The sequence below is a fragment of the Ptychodera flava genome, chromosome 5 (genome assembly GCF_041260155.1).
Source record: "Ptychodera flava strain L36383 chromosome 5, AS_Pfla_20210202, whole genome shotgun sequence".
NCBI classification, from domain to species: Eukaryota; Metazoa; Hemichordata; class Enteropneusta; family Ptychoderidae; genus Ptychodera; species Ptychodera flava.
The window spans coordinates 5,614,157-5,638,205 of record NC_091932.1 but is presented as its reverse complement, the minus strand read 5'-3'; the positions used below and the strand labels follow the sequence as shown (position 1 = coordinate 5,638,205).

The window sequence follows — 24,049 nt, the reverse complement described above, 5'->3', positions numbered from 1 at the left end:
TTACAAACTCAAGTATAATATGCAGTAACACAATTTGAACTTTTTTGGGAGAATCGGATGTTGTAGCAATATTGGTGTAATCAGCAAATTTAAGCTCATCTCTTTCTGTTTTTATAATTCACTTTTTTATGGGTAATTTATCACTTTCAGCTATAGGGTACCTAAAAGTTTTGATAAATTTGAACAATTAAAAGATCCTATTCTCCCAAATCAGTTCCAATAGTTACCTTGAATGATAATGATTATTTGACCTGATTGGATGTTCATTGCAGTGCTATTAATGACACGACTTGACTTGAAATTAAAATGTCGACGAGCTGTGTGGAACACTAAGGACTTTGTCTCGATGTGATCAATATATATAGGGATGAAACACCCAAGTACATTTAGATGCATGACAAGAATATTTTTTAAAAGTCATCAAAACATATACAGGCAATCAGCGAAAAAACTGAATTAATTTGAATGTAATATTATGTCTGTACTCTTTGAATTAAATACATGATAACCTATCGATTTTACATTTTCCTTAAATTAATAAATACGGCAGTCCCTAACAGCGTGTGTTTACAGTGATAATAGCGTCACTAATATGCATTCCGCCGATATGCTACCTGTTTGGTAAAGTTTAGGACAAAGAGAATCGGCGAGATAATGCGAATGACGTACGCGAAGTTGATGAGATGTAATATTGTAGAATTACAGGATTCACCGACCTGTTGAAATAATTCAACCATTGGTCTGGCAATGAAACATGGAAAATGAACCAAGTACAAAAACAACTTACAGCTGGTAAGCAGTCTTTTAATCCTGTCCTGGGCAATTTCAATCGAGGAGTTACAACTTCTTGGTAAGTGCGCGACTCAAACACTGTTAAATATTAAGCTTATGAGTAAGACGTGTCCTAACAATGAAATTTACAGATTTGCGCACTCAAAAATCACTCTTCCCTTTCTAAATACTGTAAAGTCTTAAGGACAACGTTGAAAGAAATGATTGAAAAAGTTCACTCTCGTCGACTTTCTTCAGTCTGCATTTGACCCTGAATGAGTCCTTGTCGCATTTTCAATTTTTGATACTCATTTGGTGACATCAGATCTAATCTCAGGTCTGTGTAGGGAGGATCTACTTCGCCTGGCAGATTATTAGTGGCATGTATGTGTCTCCTGTTGTCATCCGTGCTATCGGCTTCTGAACGTGCTCTGAAAAAAATTGATGTCATTTTTTTTGAAGCTATCAAAAAGCGATATACTTAGACATGCGAGATTTGATAAATTTGCGTATTCTGTTATCGTCGTCTCTGTCTAAGGTTGAAATAAGCAAATAGCAGCTTTTCTTCGCTTTGTCCATCACATCAGGGAACACTTACAACGACGCAAATGTAATTTTTAAATAATTTGAGTTCGTACACTGAATTCTAGCGATTACAGATGAAAGTAATTGCGGTCGTTTTTAGGATCTATAGGTTAATATTGTAAGTCAGCTTATTTGTCAAACCGACACTTTTGCAGGTTTCCAAACAATCGAGTGATGATAGATCACAATTTCTGCAGTGTTGGTCTGAAAGATCACCAAGCAGAGCTTCACCAATCGCCTGATATATTGTATCATCATTTTGCTTAGTTATTGCATATGACATGGCTGCATTGTAGCTTTTCACGACAGTTAACTTATACCGTGTGTAGTTACCTACCTTCTGATGCGACATACAACGACTACTTGGAAAACCACTATTACAATCAGCACCAGCAACACAGCGATGCCAATGGAAACAGCAATGGAAACTGAAAAAAAATATTCAAAATGAACTGTAGTAGCGTGATGAATATTTTAAGTGCGTTGAATCAAAGCGGCGTACTTAAAACTACTGGTTAATCACGCTTCAAAACATTCAGTTATCGTTTTCATGACACTCTCAATGATTCCGACAATTGATTTAGATATTGTAGCACATGTATCACTTCTCTTTAGTCCAATTCTTGTGTTTTTGCATGCGAGATTCTACTAGTCTGTGTTATATTTAGTACAATTATGTTTTTTGAGTCATGAGTATCCTAACACACATAAAAATGATGTGTTATCACAACAGATCGGAAATACCCAACTTAAATAGTTTAAAGTAGTATGTTACAATGGCACTTTATGATAGTCAACTGTGTTTTTTCATCGAATAGCCCTTGCACACTCTGTCTGTGCAACTCCCATTACACTCATGTTGGTAAATTCCAAAAGCCTATATTATTGGTTTTCATCACGAAGCATGTGATCTGATCTTTATTACTTGTCAAAAATGCAATTTTAAAAGAAAATTCTTGGTAAAAATATACATTACTTACTTTCAGCTGTACATTATCAAAAACGTTAACATTAAAATGGAAAAGCTAACCAAGTGAATTGATAACAAAGTGTGAACATTTTAGACTAAATACTTTTAGACGTTTAAACAAAGTGGTGAAAATATAAAACAAATGTTTTAGTATTTAATGGGTTCCATGTATGAAATTCGATGTATATCTTATAAAAGACCCGATTAATCTAGATACTGCGTTTCGGTACTTAATTAGACACATTTAATTTTAGTGAGCAATTTATCCCAAAGTATTATGTAAATGACATGAAATTGATATTACTGCTACATTATTGGAAAGTTTAACCCGCTGTTTATTGTAAATTGAATATAAATTTCAGATATATGTAGGCTTTGTTATATAGAAATACATCGTCACATTTCAAACTATTTTGAATTCAACATGGAAAGCCAATTTACTTGCATACTAATGGAAAAGCAGATTTTCAAAAACAGAATTCGTCGAATGAAGATTGATACAACTCAATTGTATTGTTAAGAATTGTGAGATGTATCTAGATTACAAACTGATCATATATGGGATTATTGAACTTTTAAAACCTAGGACTATAGAAGAAAACTATGAGAGGATTGTAAGTGGAAAAATCATTGTTTGGAAATACAAAATTAAAAAACGGTTATATCAAATTGTACAAAATAACTTCTTGTCTTTATGGTCTGGTCATAGAACAGTTCCTCATAGGTATGTCCTGATCAAAGGCATCAGTAAATAATTGATAGGGTTAGGCTCTTGCCATTTACTCGCAAATGTCAAGTAGTTTGACAGTCATATTACAATACGAAGATGAACAGTAATCGTTTTGAATCGAACTACAATTCCGGTGCATTACCAAATTTTTCTCAGAGAACGCGGAAGGACAAAAGACTCTCAAAGAGATACACTGTGAAGTTGAATTCATCTCAATTGACTTTATGCATTAATTTGTTTTACCTACGGTTCCATAAAAATATATGTTGCCATCAAGGTTGTACAAACACCGAAACTGAAGGTCTAAAACTTTCCTTAAAACTTACTATAAGCAAACTGTAAACACTCTCGTTTAAATTAAGAATAAAGTCAACGATCAGGGTCCACTTGCGGCACTAGACAAGTTATCTAAAATTTACGGACAATTAGAAATCCAGAAGTTTGGAAGCTATCAAGGTGTATGCATTGACAAAAACTAAACTGTTGATTTTCTCAAAACAAACAAACAAATAAACAAAATATACAAAACCAAGATGTTGAAATCTCCTTTCACTCCACAAGCTGCATGATGAGTTTCCACACATTCAATTTCGTTATGAGCTATCTTACAATATTTATATAACTTGTTTATAATATTATACGTCACTCTGATTAATGTCACTATCCAAAGAGCTATAACAGAATCCATTTTAATGGTGTCTTACAATATACAGTATCATCCATGAGGAATCCATCAACATCCAGCACTTAAGGTGAAGGGCGACGAATTCGGACGCGCACACGCTTTAGAACGTTTCTGCGCAGATTTAACTCCAGCCTGCCGCAATGGGTATTTTGTAGCGCATGTATTTAACATCACCTGTCATTGTTGAAATTGCGCTTTTACCTAATTTTTTGACCCAGTGTCTTAGAAATGCATGTGACCTATAATCTTGTCATATTTTGACCCCCTAGGAAGCTGGTTTTTATTCAATATGAGCGAAAAATTAACATTTCTCTCCTATTTATATGGCGCAAATTACCCATTCACCTGGAGATATTGTAAAAAGTAGCGTGGTGACACCCTTTTATTAAAAGTGTAAACTAAATGGTATTATGTCAGGAGTTTATTCGCCAAGTTTGGTCAAAATGACACCATTCAAAGCGACAGGAAGAAAGTTCGAAAAATTATATAGTGATATATTTCGATATCGTCATTTTGTAATCGATACTTATGTTAAAATTTCTTCACAAACATCATGAAAACTATACATTCAATAAATATGGATCTTAAGTCTTGGTATTTATTAAAATTAACTCATTTACTAAGCGTTTTATAATTGCTTTCTTTAGTTTAAGTGAATTATATCATTTTTATTTATTTCTAACGACGCCATTTTAACGTCCGTTTCCATGGAAACAAGCGTGGTGACCCCCATTTTTATTTCATTTTTGCACTTGCAAAACTTCCAAGAATATTTGTGCAAAGTTTCAAGAAAATGACACCACAACTTAATTTTGACGTAATTCGTAGTACTTCACCTTAATTCCAGCACTAGAATAAACAATGGATTCCCTCTGGATTCCAAAGTATTCTAAAAGAATCCAATATAGAATACAGCATAATCATTGGTGGATTCAGCTCTTTTGGCATGGTGTGTGATGATGTTGAGTCATGATTTAGAGTATCAGGGCTAAAGTCTTTAAACCATATTGGCGGACTCATAAACAATGTTATCGGCGTAACCGTCATTTTGTGACGGTTCTGTGTCTGACATCGATTCGTACAACACACTATCGACGAACCCTGTCTCATTGGTTCTTCCTTTCTTTTTTGATTTATCAACTTGTGCATACATTTGTCCAACATCATCACTGTCTTCTAATCGCAACAGGCTCCTCCTCGGTACAGTCGGCACTCCTTCACTCTCTCTATCGTCTACTGTAGCATCTTCAGTCTGCATATTGTCATACAAGTGTCCATCTGTCTGCCCAGCCTTGGATTCAGCCTCATTCCCAAGCCCAATAGTAACGTTCTCACTATTTCTTTTCTTAGGCAAGTCTATCTGAGCATAGGAATCATCGAGCTCAGGCGTCTTGTCAATTGATTGTGGTCGCACGGGTTCCTCGTTATTGGCCGGACCAAGTACTTCATAATCTGTTGGGAATACTTTCATCGTCATTTCTTCTAGTTTGTGACGTTCACCATCGATCGACTCGCGATTGTGCGAAATGGATTTTGGTCTGTCATTTTCGTTTATAAATGCCGCATTTGCGTCCGATTCGTGTGCGTGAGGTGTAATGTCGGGGTCACCGCTTTCAGAAGACCTACTTCTTCGAATCAAATCCGGTGTAGATATTGGCTTTTGTTCTTCTGTTGTCTGTTTCTTCGTTCTGGAATAATTCAGAGAAGTGTGATGTAAGCCATTTTGATCTTGTCGATTACAGAACACAAATGACGCTACATCGAAATGTAAATATCGCAAAACAAGGCATTATTAACTGTGGTGTATTTGGCAAATTCTAAGCAATATAGAATTGCCGGAAAATAACTTTTACTTCCAAAATAAAAAATAAAAATCAGGAGTCACTCTGCCAACTTAGGTACTAGACAATCAAATTACCTAACATTTACAAATATTTGAAATTCAAATTTGCGACCATCCTGTGTTAACTCTATGAAGAAAAATAACATTTTCAGTTTTTGAAAAACCAAGACGGTGAAAATATATATTTCTACAGAGCTTTAAAATGAGCCCTGACAAGTGGTAATCGAAAAGTATCGAAAAACATTCAGATGGAATTAACATCAGTAATCATTTCACAAAAAGCGCTGCTGGCAAATATAGTAATGTCTATTGTGATGACTTGTAGTAATTTGTAGTCAGTACGCTGACATATTTCCAGTCGTCATTTTCATCACTAATACCTGACATTAACATCGATAATAACATCTAAGCAATAAGAGAGAGCATCCTCACCTTTGCTTCCTCCGCAGCAATATCACGATAACAATAATCACAACGAGTGCCAGCAAAATGAACATCCCGCCACCGATACCGATGTACATGTACATATCTGAAATGATGTAATATGACCGTATGTTCATGTTTAAATTTGTTTGTATAGATTCGTGGTTGCCGCAAAGCTACCTTTGTTCATGCACATGGCAAATGCTTGAAATATTTAAAGTAGCGCAGTATATATTTACTGAGATTAACAATGATGAAACTTTAGATCACAGTCTTTAATGTGACAAAAAGCGCATCCAGCGTTTGCTAGAAGTGAGTATGTAGCCACATACAACTAGTAGAGCATCACTGTGACTAACCTGTCCAACTGGCATTTTCGTAAAATGGAATCGTCAAGAAAATTGAATTTCTCAGAAAGTCGAGGGTCACTTCGAACAAACAGAAAATGTTTCTACGAACTTCGATGTTTATACTCCGGTGTTTTAATTGATACAGTTTTAAATCCGGATATTGTCTACATATTGTTGCGTTTATAATATCTCGAAACAACGGAAAAGAAGGCAGGCACCATAAGCTAGATTCGCTTCCAATCAATACAGTCACACCAGAGTTACTTGCTGAAAAGTAAGTAATCTCTGTTCATGACCGACGACACTAATCGACTTCGGTAGAAAACTCATCAAGTAGACCTAATACAAATGTTTTACCGCAGGCCTAGCACTCCTTCAATTCGTTTTGAGAAGAAATATTATACCTGAGGCGAAAGCTGCTTTAATGCTGACATAAGAAATGAAGGTGGGCTCTCTGTAATTGTTATGATAAGATTAAATATTGTACGTAACTTTTTCTATTAGTTTTACTGGACTTCCTGCTATGTTATGTATGTAAACTGTTCACGGTAATAAATCGTCTTATGTTAGTGTTTGTGTTTTCCTTTTACTAGAATTTAATACAGTTTCCAATTGTCATTCTGTACCAATAACTTACGACCTGTTTCGACAATGAGCTAAAAGAATATGGTTGCGATCACGCTCCGTTTGAAGTCTTTACACCGTAATAAGTCATTTGCAATTGCTACGATTATCGAGGGCTTCCGCAAGATACGAAAGGGTTTTTGTGAGTTCAATCTCTACATATCTTGGGTGTTTATGTATTCATATTTTGATAATGTAAGGCAAGAAGAACTTAGGACACATATACTGCCTTGATACAAAGGCTAAAATTAGTTACTGTAATACTTTCACTGGGTGCTCCGTTGCAACTTGCTTCTACTGTCTGTGATTTGAGACGATCCCTTGTATTCGAGCTCCGGACAATATGTATCATTGTACATGTATAGTTAATTGCACGAGTAGGTGTGCTGTTACAGTTATAATCACCACACTTATGGTCAGGAACTTGTAAACATCACGAGGCCGAAGGCCGAGTGATGTTTACAAGTTCCTGACCATAAGTGTGGTGATTACAACTGTAACAGCACACCTACGAGGTGCGATTAACGACTTATACCACGAAAAACAGGCCAATCTTCTCTAAAATTTGAAAATTACTGTCAATAAATCTACTTTTGATTTGAATACCCACAATGGAATGGAGTGACCCATTGTACGTCGAAAGGTTCACAGAGGTCATTATGCACCTGGCATGCGAGTCCGGGGAGAATGACCTATCCCAGACAAGTAGGACAAGGGCTCTGGTCAACTGCAAATCTGCATTTGAATAAGGGTTACAGAGTGGTTTAATGCACCTGTGTAAAAGGAAACTGTTTTAGTCTGATTGGTTAAATAAAATGGCTTGCCTTGCTCTATCTTGTTGGCTATTGGCTAGCGAGAAGGAATTCAATCTGTAGAATGATGCATGTGATTGCCTCGTGGATGCATCAGCCTTTCAATACCATTTTCGGGTTTTCGACTGGTCAAGATGGACCTTGTCAACTTGTCTGATCTGATGACCAAAGAGACTTCCTATAGTTCCATGGACAGCCATGTAAAAACAAGCAAAGTGGATTTTACACGGGTAAACTGCCCTATAATAGCAGCCGCTACTACGGAGCGCATAAAATCCACGATGTGTACTTCAACTTATAAAAAAGTACTTGGCGATGATAACATCGGACGGGATTGTACTATCGATGACCCTTGCCAAGGGATAATCAAGTTCTCCTGCCAGAAAATATACGTCTTTACACAAAGCAAATGTGCAAGATGGCTTGGCCAGATTGCCAGCACACTGGATATTCTGGCAAGGTAATTTATTCTTTTACTAAAATATTTATACACAAAACGAATTCTGTAAAGTTATAAAATTAAATTCATTGACCAAAACAATTTGTAGTATGTGCGGCAATATCACAGAATTTCTTTCGACTATTCCACAAAAGTTACAAAAAGGCTGTACTTATTTCCATGATATTTGTCACATATGTCTTGTGTTTGATAATTTCAGGTGAATGCGGCAACATCTCTGTACCATCAGGGATTCGATGAGCAGCTTATCAAAGAACAAACAGGTCACAGATCAGATAACGGTTTACGCGCCTCAAATGTATGTCTACTACACAACGAAAGCATGTGTCGAATATATTACTACCACCTCCATCTTGTATTAAATCAGAGGAATCCGTAAGTAAACCAGTTTCTCAAGTTACGACAAAACAATGTAACAAAACGGACAAGATTGGTCCAACCCAAGAAGATGCCGAATCTAAAGATGGACAGTCTTCATCAACAAATCATGTTGCTTACATTGAGCATGGTCCAAAGAAAGTTAAAATTGAATTATAAAATGTGATGCTATAATTTATCAGTTGAAAAAATTGTCTTCATTTTGTTGTGTTTTGTATGACTGATTACTTATTTTGCATAAGAACAATAGGTGTCAGTCGTGTTTCAGGAATAAATGGATGGCAAGAACAATAGGTCACATGACCTGGAGTGGTATAATAAACGTTATCATAGAGCTACCATCTTCAAACGGTATTTCGTATTTGGGTGCCTTCAGCAGAGATACTTATAAAGTGCATTCAACTTGACATACCCTTCAGAGGAGCCGTTGTGTTGACATGGTCTCCCGTTTCTGGGGAAGTGGCTGATTCTGTCGACTTTGAAAGCAGAGTCACATGTTCGGGTGTATTTCCGTTTCCAGTTGACAATTCACTTGATGTGCATAATGCTGTAGATGGTTCCACAGTAGAATTGATGGCTATGGGAGAAATTTATGAATTTATAAAATAATTTACCATGTGACGATTAAGGCATCGCAGGTAAGATTACATTTTGTATTCGAATGCAGCTCACTGAGCATTGATATCTGGTGAGCTAAATGGGCTCGAAATCAACCATATTGTTTAAACTGAGATTTCAAGATGAAAGTGATAAATAATAATTTTCATCTGTAAAATGCGTCTGGGAAGGTAACTTGTTTAGTAAGAATTAAAAGTAAACTCCTGATTTTTAAAATGAAGTGATTAAGAAATGAAACACTAGCTATGTTATTCTCTTAGTATGTATTGAATCGTATTATCATCACCGTACATAACATATATTTAAATTGCAAATGAGAATTTGCCCAAATCGCCGATGACATGACGTGAGAATTGAATGATGACAAAAATGACCAGGCTTACCAAATGTCAATAGCGAAATCGAACCCTGCACAGTAAAGTAATAATTGAAACTTAAAACGCTTCTTCAATTTCTTAGCATTCACTACTTGAATACACTACTTCCATACACAAGCTACATATAGTGAAATTGTTTCATTACAAATACCTTCATACTGTAAAGTAAATCCAAGATCATTGCCCGTACTGTCGCTGGTCATCTTAATGCGAAGGGTATTTGATGAACTGTATAATGGCTGTTGTAGTGAATAACCAGTAAAAGTACTGATAGTAGAGCTATGGTCTTCTATCCCATCCTTCACAATCACCATGTCATTGTCTTGTAATCTCAGCATAAGAGTGGTTAGCTTTACTATGTGCCCAGGATCCACTGTTATTTTCCAAGTGCACGATTGCTCGTTGGTATAGTTACCGGGGAAATTTGGTGAATATATGTATCCACTGGAATTAGTGTAGTTACCGCCACAGGCACCGAAAGATGCTAGGAAACATATCCGTTACATTAATAATATCTGAAAATATTCTTTCAAAGCCTATCGTAGGCAAGCTAACTGCGTGGTGACAATTATATTAGTAGCGAGATAAAAGTGTCTTTGTGAACAGGAACCATGGTAAGACATTATTCAAATCACTTTACACAGCAGTCCCTTTTTTGGAATTTATCCAAGAACTAGGCATGCATGTAGTAATCAATGGAATACGTACGTCGTAAAATGAATTTAATTACGGTGAGAACGTCTTACACTTGGGTGAAAATTGAAATGTTAAAAATATAGAAAGTAATTTGTTGTTTTCCCGTTTGCCACTTTTAACTTTCATGTGTTGTCTGCATCGTGGTCATTTTTGTACATATTCCTCTTCACAAAAGCGCAAAGGCACAACCAAAATACTAAACATTAAAATAAACTGGTACAATGTAAATCGAATTATTTATGACTACAGGCGTATGCAATAACTTTAGAAACGTACTATTATAAACATCAACTTGCCAATCTCCTCCACAGCCTTGTTTGTATGGCGATGTTCCAGTATCACCAGAACACTGTTTTGTGTTGTATTTCACAGACTGTACGTCAGGGAGTATAGGTAATCCTGGAATAGCCTCTTCATATTGCCAGTAATCATCTGCGTCATCGCCACAGTAACACTCATTGGCACTTTCGAGGCCTGCAATAGTCTTTCCTTCTGCCCCACACACTCTGATGCATCCTTGTATTGTGACGTTAGTTTTGGGGATCGGCCATAGTGTGGGAATGGCCCTGACATTTCCATCCCTATATCTACCCAGAAAGCCCGGATCTAAAAGGAAAGAATGACAAGTCGGTCAAGAATACAAGCCGAAGAATATGATCATCAGTAGCATTCTCTTTAATCATGTGGAAGCCAGATTCCTAAGAGATATAAGATCGTAGTGGTGGTGGCTTTAATTGTATTCAAAAGAGGTAACAGCCAGTATCAGCTCCCGAAAAAGATAATAAGGACCGGCAATGATTATTTTTTCGGCAGCTGATAAATATGTCCTATGAAGGTAGGTTACTATCATGAATATATTCATAATCATACAACGCTTTCATTGTTTGGTAGAGAATTATAGGGTTACTTTTTCGGCACACATTGCACTAGTACTAGCGAGCAAACTCAGCAAGAAACGGTTGCTAGACAGATATAATGATTATCTGATTAGTCTAGACAATCCAGACACATCAAATTACTTACATAATATTTACCCTAATGAGTTGGAATTCAAAGAAACAACAGAGGGTAGGAACTCCACTTCATATCTTGATCTGTTCCTACAAGTGGGTACTAATGGGCTACACACTAAGCTGTATGACAAAAGGGATGATTTTGATTTTTATATCATAATTATCCCCACTTGTCAAGTAATATTCCTTCTACACCTGCTTATGGTGTGTACATGTCTCAACTTCTCAGGTATTGTAGGGCTTGTGATTCCTACGCTGATTTTCAACTGAGACACAGCTCATTGGCATCAAAATTACTGAGACAAGGTTACACAACAAAAAGACTCGTTAGGACTAAGTCTTTCAAAAAGTTCTACGGTCGATACGACGACATTGTGGCCAAATATGGCACCTCGGTCAATCAAATGATTAACGACAGCATTCCCGGCTTTGACTTATTACAGTGATTCATATCCTGTATCTTTTCATACAATATTTAGACAATTTCGGGACCAATCCTGACGGGTGTAGCATGCTAGCAGGGTACGCTTACCCATGCAGGACATCTGGTACCACCACTAACTATCAGTGGTTCAGGATGGTCCTACTTAAATTTGTAAATCACAATTGTCCCATGGACCTGGTAATATATTACCTTGAATGGAAATGATTATTGGACCATTTTTTAGGGGTTATTACACGAAGTTTGGGCGATACCGCGTCGTATTCTCGTGATGTGTCCGTATTTTGACTCGTTGCTGCGCAACTCGTCAAAATACGGACACATCACTCGAATACGACGCGGTATCGCCCAAACTTCGTGTAATAACCCCTTTATCATACATGCATGCTTTGGTTATGACTGTTTTCCTACAGACGCTTCGAAATTAGCGACGAAATCAACTTGAAATCGACCTTGCTTCCTCCAGGCTGTACTTATAAAAAGTTGGTTGCTAAGGAGTGATGACAACCGTATCACTTCTTGATATTATTCCGCTATTGGGCCATTCCACTTCAAAGGAGGGTTTATGGAGCACTTTTAAAGCAAACAATTTAGATATTACGATGTCCGACACAGGTTTTCACAATTTGAAGAAGATTTATTTTTTGTTTAAAATGACAGTGGATGTAAAACATAGGCGGGAGTTTGTAAAATGAGTGTGTTTTCGTGTTTTGATACATAACGTCATCCCTGTGTGAAAGTTATGAGGCCGCCAAAATCGGGTCAAAATACTCGCGCCACGCTCAAACTCTATAGAGTATGAACAGCTGTGAGAGCACAGAGAGCAAGCAGCTCTGCGACGTCTATGAATGCACATACAGTGGATATAATACCCGTACCAGTCAGTTTATCTCGAAGAATTATACATGTTCCCAGACGTCAAATATGCCGAATTTACCATCTCAGTAAGCAGATTAGTGAAAACATGAAGTGTGAGTACACAGTAAGCTGTAGTGTCGTAACTCGTTCGTGATTTTGTTGCCGTACGAATAAAACATTTCAAAGGTATTTCCGTCGTCTGCTCGTATATTTTCGTTCCTGGCTTGCCTAAATAGAACTAAACTAAGTTTAAGCGAAAGTTTGACTTTCCCTAGATGGTACATTGTATCTGAAACCGCACCGCATCGGTGCCACCAGACACGATCATGGCCTGTGCACTGACAGGTACAAATCGGAAATATCATGTGCACCTTCAACCTTGTCTGTCGCGAGTATTTTCAGTGCGGTTGGATTTTCGTGGCCCATTTACGACTGTAAACGATGTAATTCACTGCCCAGATACTTTAAGCCTATCAACAGGAAACTTGTCGTAAAGCGATTCTATCATGATGCTCTGTCAACCGATATCATTACGTGTAATCATACATCCATGGTGTAATCTTCAGCAGCGTAGACGACACGAAAACACTGCACCGCCACGGGACCGGCCGTGAATTGACAGGTGTCGGCAAATTATACAATTTTTCAATACGTTTGTTTGTATGTTTTTGGTACAACTGTACTTGTGCCTAAGTGCAATGCCCATGAAGTGACTGCAAACAATAGAATTTTGACCATAATCATAATGACGTTTCGGATTGTCATTTGTCTTATTCGCTCAGCTGTTTTATATACCAACGAAGGTCATGCATACAGCGAAGGTCACGCGTACGCGTCGCTGTAAGTAGTTCGGTTACAGTGAAAATATAATTCGTATTTTCACTAGTTAAAATATGGGCTCATATCAGTCCCGTCTGAACAATAGAAAAATGGCAATACAGGCACAGCATGTATGATAAAATGACATATTGCTGTACCGCGCGCTGGAAAACAACTGCGGATAAAATGCATATCAAAATAGTAACCCACCTGTCAGTGATTTGTTATCTATCATGTTCATTTTGTGGCCTTTTTAAACAGTGGTGGACAATGTAAAAAATGTTATCTCCTATATATTCTCAAGATAATTACGACTTCAGGTTATTTAAACAACGTCATTTGTTGTATGTAAATTACATGTGACCTCTGCTATTTTAGTCACAACAGTAACCCTAATCCCACCAATTTCAAATCGACATAAGGCAAAGTTCGTTAAAACCAGTTAGGCACTATATTTGTCCGTTTTTGCATTTTAGTAAAGACTTTAACATTTAAACATATAAACAATAAACATGGTTTTGCTGGCTGAACCTGCATGATACATTAAAGCAAGTAGTTGAGTTTTGGCTCGATACTGCCTCTTTTCCTGACTTCGCAAAATGAGAAAGTGATACTGCCTTGCAGGATAAGGGTTCAGTAGTACTTTGAATTAAACATGCAGTTAAGAATTTCATGTTACAAACACCGAATCTATACGAATTTAAATTTAAACTCGCCATGTATCCTCTAACAGTGAGACACAGCAATGGTAAGCACATCACTGCAAGACATGGTAAATGTAGTCACTGCATTATTCGATACCAGTCCTGTGTTTGATGACCAGGCAGCTGTATATCAGTGGATACAAGAAGCCCCTCCTAATCCAGAAACCTTTGAAAATTAGACGTGAAAATAATGTCATCTGGTAATATTTAGAACTATTTTCATAAGTGAAAATTTTGTGTAAAGGTCTTGCTTGTTCAATCGATGTACTCATCTGAGATGAGACAAATTCAAACACAAAAATTGACGTAATGTGGCCTGGGAGAACCAACTAATCAAATAATGAAGAATTGAATCTTCTGCCATAAGTTTTCCGAGGATCGGCGTATAATTGCGTTTCAGGGGCGCAGACTGACTATATTTCAGGTATCATATATAGATATTCAATGTTGACACCTGGTCTATGGGAAACAAACGCACGATACTCAATCAGCATGACCGTTTATATTTTCTTGTGCAGTGTTGTTATTCAAACATCTGTTAGCAGTTTAAGATTCAAACGGCTTATTTAAGAAATAGGTTTTATTGGTGAAAATGTTCAAAATCACAATTTCCTCGTCAAATTTTCGCATTTTCACCTTGGTTTTAGAGACGCAGTTTGCTGTCAAACGCAGTGAGTTTCGTTTGTCAAGGAAACGGTTTAGTTGTCCAGGTACTCTAAATGAGGGAATCATATACTTTTTTCATGAATTGGAAATGCGTTATCGTAGATCTAATTGGTAGCACGCTCCGTCAAGTGAATCAACCAACTGCGTTTTGAGGAGACTTACAAGACCGAGATATACCACCTGTTCGGTCGGTGTGTGGACGCAATATAGTCGTAAACCCAGTAAACTTTAAATTTGGACCAGTGAGTCTTCCTTTAAAAACTCAACTAAATTTAGGAATCCATAAAATTGTTGGTTAATGATTTTATCGCCGATGAAAATGCAGCCTGTCGAATTAAACAACGAAGTCTTGCTATTTTTTAAGACTCCAAATCGTTACAGCCTATGAATGGAGTGCAATGCGGGTAATTAGTACTCACAGTAACACGTGATTCCTGCATGGTTCTCGTCATCACACTTACAATCATAGCTTTGTTGCCCCAATCTATGGTACAGTCTTCTAACGATTCTGACAAGATAGGACATCTAACGTCACAAACAGAAGACCGCAGAATCTGATCACTTCTATCAAATTCACTGTTAGACTCGGACCATTCCCACATTACGGTCGAATAACCTGGGAAGTATATAAATAGAAATTCTGAACCTAATAACATGTAGAAAGGGTAAAGTGAAATATTTCCCAGTGTATGTTATTCATGTAAATATGATGAGAGATCGATAGCGATGAAATCGATTATTCATGTGAAATGTCCAGACTTTAAAGCAAAAGTACACGTCTTAAAAGTTCTACAGTGGATTGGACCAAATTTTACTTTACTTCTTGTGTACAGGCCGTTCACGGAAATTAAACCCCACTCTACACTTTTAGGTGCTGGTTTTGTCTCGTAATAGTTACCTTGTTACTATGTAAGATAAATCACAATTTAGCTTCACCGATACTTTATGTTTTACAATCGAAGGCTATAATGACGAAGCAGGTTTGGAAAATTACAAAGAAGGAGGAAAGGATCTAGAGGCAAGTCACACATGGTGTCATACAATGCAATACATTTACCGACAGAAGAAATAAATATTAAGGACGGATATAAATGTATTTAATAGTTTATTAATCTACGTATTTATATATCTTGATGTATAAATATATGTTACCTAGTTGTTTGCACACAGCCCTTGCTACTGTCAGATTCCATCCTGCACCAGTTCCACACATATATCTCCATGAGTTCTCTCCATCTCGTCTGACTTCAACTCTTCCTTCAAATGGCGTCCGACCACCAGTTAATCGGACTTCAACTACAAGGGAAGTAAAAGATTGTAGAGTTTTATCTGAAACAACTACATGACGTAATCCCAGGTGATTATGGTAAATCGCCAAGGAAACGTTTAACACTCTAAAAACAGCCATAGTAAAGTACAATGCGCATATGTCTGATACCACATACAACATGGAAATTAATTACGTACTTTAGTAATTTTGGTTTTAACGGTTTGCTTTTCTCCGACGCTGTTTAAAATGACGTTAAAAGAAGGAAGGGACGTAATAAAGAAGCAAATCGGACACGAGAGTGTAAACGCCAGACTTGCGTGTATGTATGTTCGGTATTTACACTTCGTCTATAAAGGCAAATAGCAGCAACAATAATTTTTCTTCCTTCCCTATTTCTACGGTTAGCTACGTGCTCACGAAAATATGGCAAGGCGTGAGCTTTTATAAACATTCATTGGTCAATAGTGTCGAGCATGGTGATTGAGTAAAGTTAGATTTCGTTTGCCAAACAAAACGTTCTGTGTCGAAAATGAATGAAAACACTCATTGTTGTGCTCTGGTTATAAGTCAAATCGACTTCACTGCCTAAAGTGTATGTCCCGCATAAATTTAAAGTTAATTTTGCTTAAAATGAGCCATGCTATATGATTTTGCCATCCCTACTTTATCAAATAAATGCATCACCCCAAGGAAACGACGCGGTTAAATATTATAAAAATGCAATACGTTGTGCGACTTTGAAATTGGCTGCCATTCGGGTCTTGCCACCGGAAATGACGTAACTAATAGAACGTACGAGTGAGTGTGTTCACCACGGCCATAGCGAATGCTTACCGCTGTGGCTTCAACACGGTGAGAAGTTACGCTTTTGGTGGCTGAAGTAACCGCAGCCATTGCCAGTTTATTGCATTTTAGGATGCCGTATTAGCCGCATTTGCCAAAATTACAAGAAAGGGTCGGAAAAGAGGCATTCAGACAAGCGTTTTCTGTGGTGCACATTTTCGAGTGCCGTGCTTCGCGTCGAGTAAACACGGCTCGGAAGCCAGATGTACGGTAAGATAGACTTTAATTCCTGGAGCTACATCGATTATGTACCAGTACGACTATTGTCAGTGTATTGTCACCAGAAAGCGTTCGCATGTATCATCATCAACTGTGGACAAGAGCGAGAACAGCAGCAAGACTGCGACAGGTTGCCCAAAACATGTCAAGGGGATGCGGGGGCCCGCGGAGAAGTACGGCCGTGTTTACATCCACCAGGACTGAACGCCGATTCAGCTGCTTTACGAAAGTGATTGTAAATAAATAAATAAATAAATAAATACAAGTACTACACCTCATGTATGTGTGACTCTATAATTAGTAACGTTACGAGATATCTAATTTTATATTCCTAAAAAGTTTACGTAGTGATTGACTGACTCTTTGCGAGACTGAACGATAGGTTGTGTATAATACAGCACGGCGCTGCCAGTAACAGTGACACAACGTGTAGCAAAGAAGTTTCATACTGTTGACGAAGCAGTCGCGTTGTCGTCATCTGTTCCCTTCTGCTCGACTAAGTCTCCCCTAAAATATTTTAGCTTCTTTGAGAATTTCGCAGTCATGAAACAATGAACTCTGTGCTTTATATCGCTGACACTTAATCAAGAAAAAAAACCTGCGGAAGCGTAGCTGATCACTCCGTCACAGAAATGGCCAGCTTAGCCGTCCGGCCTCGGCTGCTGCCAGTATGCCCGATATATACATCATGTCAATTTTAATTTATCTCTTCCCGAGAAGTTGGCTAGACATGTCTTCACGGTCACATATTTTTAAAAGTGCCAATGTTCATGTGAGGTTTTATAACGCCAAACTGAAGATTTTGCGGCGAGAATACTACTTTGGTGTTTATGCTAACATGACCCTCAGCCTGTTGCTCTTCCAGCTGTTGATAGAAAGATGTGTGTTATAATAAACGGTGGACAATTTTCAACTTGATCTCTACTATATCTATCTACAAGCGTCATGATGTAATTCAAATTTTTATATACAGATTTTGAACGAGGCAGTTTATGTTGAGAAGTAAAAAGGTGGGACGGCAACTCCAGACTTGCGGTTGTGTGTATGGTAGTGCACTGGTGTGTTTGACTGTCAAGGTGGGCTTAACTTGTCACAGACGCGACGGTCGACAAGAGTTCCGCTCTTGTTCTCGTTAAGGTTAAGGTCCCGACTGTTAAAATTTGCAGGCCTGTAAATTCTGAACAGCTTTGTCATATCCTCTGTGACGATGATATTCTCAGTTGCACTGCTTTCACTCATGAAATTATAACTATCTCCATAGTCAATGCACGAGTCACATCACTTGTTCTATTAGTGACTTCACAGCTACTTACGATAAAACGGGGCGAGCTCGGCAATTTCCGGAAAATGTCGCCATGATTGAAGTCGAAAAGTGCAACTTTTCCCGTGTTTTCGTCGAAATAACATAATACAACCGTCTAAAAACCGCTCAAATAAGCTTCAGTTTGTGTGTAAATGTTTGTTTTATTAATACCAATTTCATTGACAACCAGAACTAGAGTGTACGCCTCAAGTCAAACGAAAAAGCCTCAAAATGTGGCGGGACTCACACTTTAAGGTGGTGGAAAGGCTAGAGCGTCAGTTATAAACTTCAATAAAACTATTAAAATGTAAAAGTAGTCAACATTCTCTGAGGAATAAAAAAAACTAGACATTTGGGTCAAAGACATTGCAGAGTTATAGCCTGTTGAAACTTATGAAAAACTGACCAGATAAGAAGAAGTTAGGGAGTCCTTAGTGTATTAACTATGGTAGAGGTCCCCTAGCTTTCAATAAATGTTTGTAAAGGGAAAGTCATTATTTGCTGTTTTTCAGGAAAGTTTTACAAGGCAGTTAAGCGGCTATCATCATTTTTAGCTTAGTCACCTTAAAATATGATGGCTAGCAGAAATCAACGCTTCTGTCAATTTGTAGGAGTTGCGAAAGTAGCTCGAAATTATCATTTGCCACAGAAACTTATGGAATGGGTGCAGATTACCATGGTCTATAAATTTTTATCACATTATTTTGTGAGGTGATTGTCCCAATTATTATTTAGTCAAAAACTTTTACTAAAATTCCAGGCTATACCTGACCCTGCATTTTTTCATGAACGCGCGACAGCCGTTTCTTTGCCTATTTCAGTCACAATTATGAAAATTTTGTCAGTTTACAACACCGTTTCATTCAATTTTCGTTCCGTTTTACGATATAAAATTCATAAGCCGTGATATTAACTCCTTAGTACTTCTAACCTAATAAGAATTGACAATATTGTTGTTTATAACGTCTCCTCGAATTTTATTTATGATTTATTTGCTCTTTAGAGTGCAAGTCATTGTTAAAAATCTCAACCCGCTTTACTTCACATTAAAATAACACAAATAAAAAATTTAATTAAATATTTTAGTTGCTAAGAATTATGTCGCTCGACCGCCAGAATATGCATGCGTAACAACGTTACCTTACAAACCTGAATAGCATTATGGTAACATAAATATTTGCGATACGCTTTAGTGTGCCAAAAATGTGATTTTTCTGTATTTGCGAGATTGCACATCTTGGGATATACCATAAATGCGCAGAATCTAAATGTGTACTACTTAATCTTCTGAACAGAAAGCCTTGTCAGCCATCTCTCATCCTTTGGTAGTTAGCTGCGGGAGGCTGCTTTGGAAACAAATAAATATACTACATGCAATTCATGCAGTCTCTGATCATCCTCAAGGAACTGCATGTAAAATCTCAAACGGATTTTTCCATCGTAAAATTTATACTACAGTTTTAGTTCGGTAGACATATGTATATAGCGGCTCTTAACATCATTTGTAAAGTATCTACCTAGTTTCGGAAACAGCTAGTAAACAGTGCGAGTTATTCTGACTTCGGGTAATTATCATCGTTTTCGTTCAACACTATAACATGCCAGGAAATGCCAAGAGGATTTGACCGGTTTACCTCGCTGTTAATTTTATGCAGGAAATTACAATAACAATGCTTGGTCGAATGACGCAGTGCCTTGAGGGCGGGATCGCCAGTGGTATAGGGGGAGGAGTACCTTCCCGATGGTGATAAGTGGTGCGGATTACCGTCGCCTAGGTGACTGGCGTATACGCGTGCCAAAAGACACCTATGGTTGATAAGCTGCTCGATTCAGCCCATACGTAGATAATGTTGTTGTTGTTGTTGTTGTTGTTGTTGTTGTTGTTGTTGTTGTCGTCGTCGTCGTCGACTAATGAATTTTAATCTTTTCTAAAACAATGCATATTAAACCCGATGCGTTATGTTTGCAAGGCTAATAGTTTGCATTAATAAAATATTTATTAAAAGGAGATCAATTAAACGTACATGTTGTGAACAACAAATACAACCGTTGCCACTTTACTGTTGATTAAGCAAAGTTGATGAAAAGTGAGATTCTGTGTAATAAGGTTTACTATCGGCACCCCGCTGTCAAGATTGAGACAACGTTCTACTACAGCAGACGTCTGAGTAATTGGCACACCAAATTAGCTGAGCAGTTTGCTATATGACCTGCCGTTCACCTAAACAAGTCTGTTTTATTGTCTGAAGAATAATAAGGAATCAACCAAACTCAACAGGTAGCTCCTCCTTTGAGTAAAGTGATATGCCTATACTGGAAGATTTTGAAAGGGGAATAAAATATTGTAGAGTGTAATACATATCTGTTGTGTAAATCATATCTAGTCATTTTATATCTTGTCTTTCCTTTGGTATTTGAACTATAATTACAACAAATTGTGTTTTACACTTCAATATTTTATCCCCCTTTCAAAACTCTTAAATGTTCTGGGTGCAAGTTGAAATGTTTTTTTTCTAGTTCTATATCGGAGTTTCAGGCTAAGATCAACCACAGGGAGCCAAGAGTAAAATCATTATCACGTCTGAGACATGGTAGATTTAAGCATTAAAAACTATCTACAGTTGATTGACCAATCAGAGTGCTCAATTCAGGGTGTTTTACTCGTAAAGCCTTGGTCACCAAATTCCAGAAACGAATGACAGCGCCGTAGTAAAGTACTGTCCAATCAAAAGTGAACATGTCATATTCTGTAGACATCTGGTACGTTTTAATATTCAAATTTGGTAACAGCGGAAACCAGCTGCAACACAAAATCTGCTGTGCCCTAGGGCATTTATATAATGTGCCCTAGGGCATTTCTAGGATGTTCCATTACATTGGAAGGCTATTTCACAAATACAAGTTTTAATTCATATCCTAAACATGTTACATTGACAAAGGGGACGGTTGACGTAAAGACATTGAAAACGAAAATATATCAGTTAGGGCGATAGTTTTTAAGTCGGATGAAACCCTCGTACTCGGGCTCTTCTGGTATATACAGTTCAACCCTACGATAAAATGTCTCGGCCTGCGGCCTCGACATTTTATCGTTGGGTTGGACTTGATATACCAGAAGAGCCCTCGTACTCGGGCTTTATCCTACACATAACCCTATAATATATTCCAAGATAGATCACAGAAAGAAACCTCAGCAGTTGCCTGTCCCGTTATTCTCGAGGGTCTATGATTAATCCTCTCATCATAACAAACGTCCCAGGTAACGGCAAATCATACTTTTCATGTGTAGTAACTTGAATTGATATATTACACACTAATTTCACAACGTAAATGCTTGATGTGTCGGCGGATATGGCCAGGTAATTTCCCTGAGTTTACTTCCTGGTATTGCTAGGGAGAAAAACCCTGCGATTTTTTTTCCTATTTAGCTGTTTATGCGTAAAGGTGCAAGTTTTCAACCCTAAACAGTAAGTCTGCTTACCTTGTTCGGTTTGTGATATCAACTGAAGACTCAAGCAGACCAAAAGTAACACGTTAGTGACGGAAAGCCGATCCATTTCTATCAGATTCTATCTGGAACCAACATTGTGTCTGAACGCACACATTCTCTTTCAGGCTGGTAGGAGTCGGGTCTTACACAAAGGGCTTGTGCACCAGTGCGTCAGAGGTCATTTTCGTCACGTATGTAAATTGGGCGTCGTTTACTGAAAGCACTGCCTGCACTGAGGTCACGACAAGTCGTCGCCCTATCCTACACTCCATTTCATGGTGACAATTCTATTTCGTAAGGAGAGGCTACACAGAATATTGCCAGGGTTAGGTATCGCATATACTTAATACGGGGAGAAAGTTTACCTTCAGACGAGTTCAAAGGCCAAGAAATCAACTGATGACGCGATGACAGTTACGGAATTAAATATGAAAGTTAACGACGTCCGCGGCAACACTTGTGACCAATCATTGTTAATTTTTGAAACCTACATATGAGTGAGTAATTTATCTTATGTATAGATATGGAAATAAAACAGAATTGGAAACAAACACAGCAATGTAACTATTCCAAATTCAAGTCGTTACAGGTGAAAAAGGTTATAAAGGTCTTAGGCCTAATACACTTTGCTCACACGCCATTTTGTTGCGTCGGTGTGGTCAAGCAAAGCGAAAGCTGTGTCGCCTTGCTTCTATAGGCGAACTGGAAATACGCTCAGCCAATTTATCTCCTGGCGCCTGCACTATTTCCAAATAAACTTTGTTTTGTTTGATGTTCAGTATACTTGGCAGGGAGTCAGCGAACTGAGGAAAGACTTGCAATTATTGAACAAGACATCTGCAGTGTGAAAGGACGGCTGGCCAAATGCATTTTGAAAATGATGTAGCTTAACCTATCTCAGCATTGTATGTCATGTTACATGCAATTAACCTCTAACCCATTATTGAACCATCATATCTCAAATGAGTACCTACCTTCAAACACTGACGGCACATTGCTGAAGTACATCAAGTAGCATGTCGAAGAAAATTGCTTAACGCTATATTTCATGTTACTGGGTACACCCAAGCACATTATCTGTTTAAAATTGACATCGCATGCCAACTATTCAATATAGTTCAGTTTCGATTATACTTAAAATACAATGATACAATTAACAATTATGTTACTCTAGCTTGTATTTCATGAAAGTAGGAGTTGATAATATGTGACATTCTTTATTTTCTCTTTCGATATAAGTAGGTTGTATATGATAATGTTGGTTCAATAAGCATATAGTTTCGTTTTGAAAACCGAGTCTGCCAGTGTTAAAGTATGATATCATAGCGTAGAAACGGCAATGATGGTAAGGGACTTGTGATCTGGGTCGAAAGCGAGATTATTATTTTCAACTGCTTTGAGGTGAGAGTAGAAATATATGATTTCTTTTCATTCGGAATTTTGCCATCTCTTTTGCTTTCCCATAAATTGACAGGAGCAGCTGGAGATAGAGACCGACAGAAAGACCAGCAGACGCTACTCGATAGGTACTTATGGGACGTCGACATTTTAACGACAGTTTGGCGAAATCAAGAGTAGGGAAGAGAAAAATGCAGCATTAAGTTTATATCGGGACCAGGAAGAAAAAGGGATGATGAGAGAGAGGAAAATTGTACCTGGAGGGCAATTGGGAAGGCATACATTCACTTTCAATCCATTTCAACTCGATTCATGTTAGGTTACAATATCTCGAATTCGGCTGGTCAGCTGCAACTGGTGCAGGTATTTTATTTATATAAACGCATCATGAGTCATGACTACGAACACTTTTGCGCTTGTAATTTGTTAAAGCAGTCTTAGATAATGTGATTTTACAAACTATTATGTGTTTAGATGTGCAGAATATCATCGTTTCGTCCACAACCGCGTTTAAAAATTTGACTAATAAAAAGAGACTATTGAATCTGAAAAACAGTACTATAGTAATGTTGCTGGTAATGTTGATGGCTGCAAATGTTTTTATTCTGGTACACCTTGGCAATCGCTGCGTAATGTAAAGGGCCGCTTTCCTACCTTACTTTCGCTTGTCGGAAGTTTTACAGACCATGGAAATGACAATGA

At 37.6% G+C, this 24,049-nt stretch overlaps 1 protein-coding gene across 1 annotated transcript in view; it reads right to left on the bottom strand.

Annotated features, from left to right (window-relative positions):
- Window positions 1–2,243: 2,243 nt before the first annotated feature.
- LOC139132665 (uncharacterized) overlaps window positions 2,244–24,049 on the bottom strand; it is a 104,872-nt gene continuing 83,066 nt past the window's right edge. The window contains exons 5-8 of the mRNA XM_070698933.1: window positions 9,044–9,208; window positions 6,017–6,113; window positions 4,578–5,429; window positions 2,244–3,802 (exon numbers count right to left, since the gene is read on the bottom strand). Coding sequence (XP_070555034.1) covers window positions 4,739–5,429; window positions 6,017–6,113; window positions 9,044–9,208 — 953 coding nt within the window. The 3' untranslated portion in view covers window positions 2,244–3,802; window positions 4,578–4,738. The remainder of the gene's footprint in view (window positions 3,803–4,577; window positions 5,430–6,016; window positions 6,114–9,043; window positions 9,209–24,049) is intronic.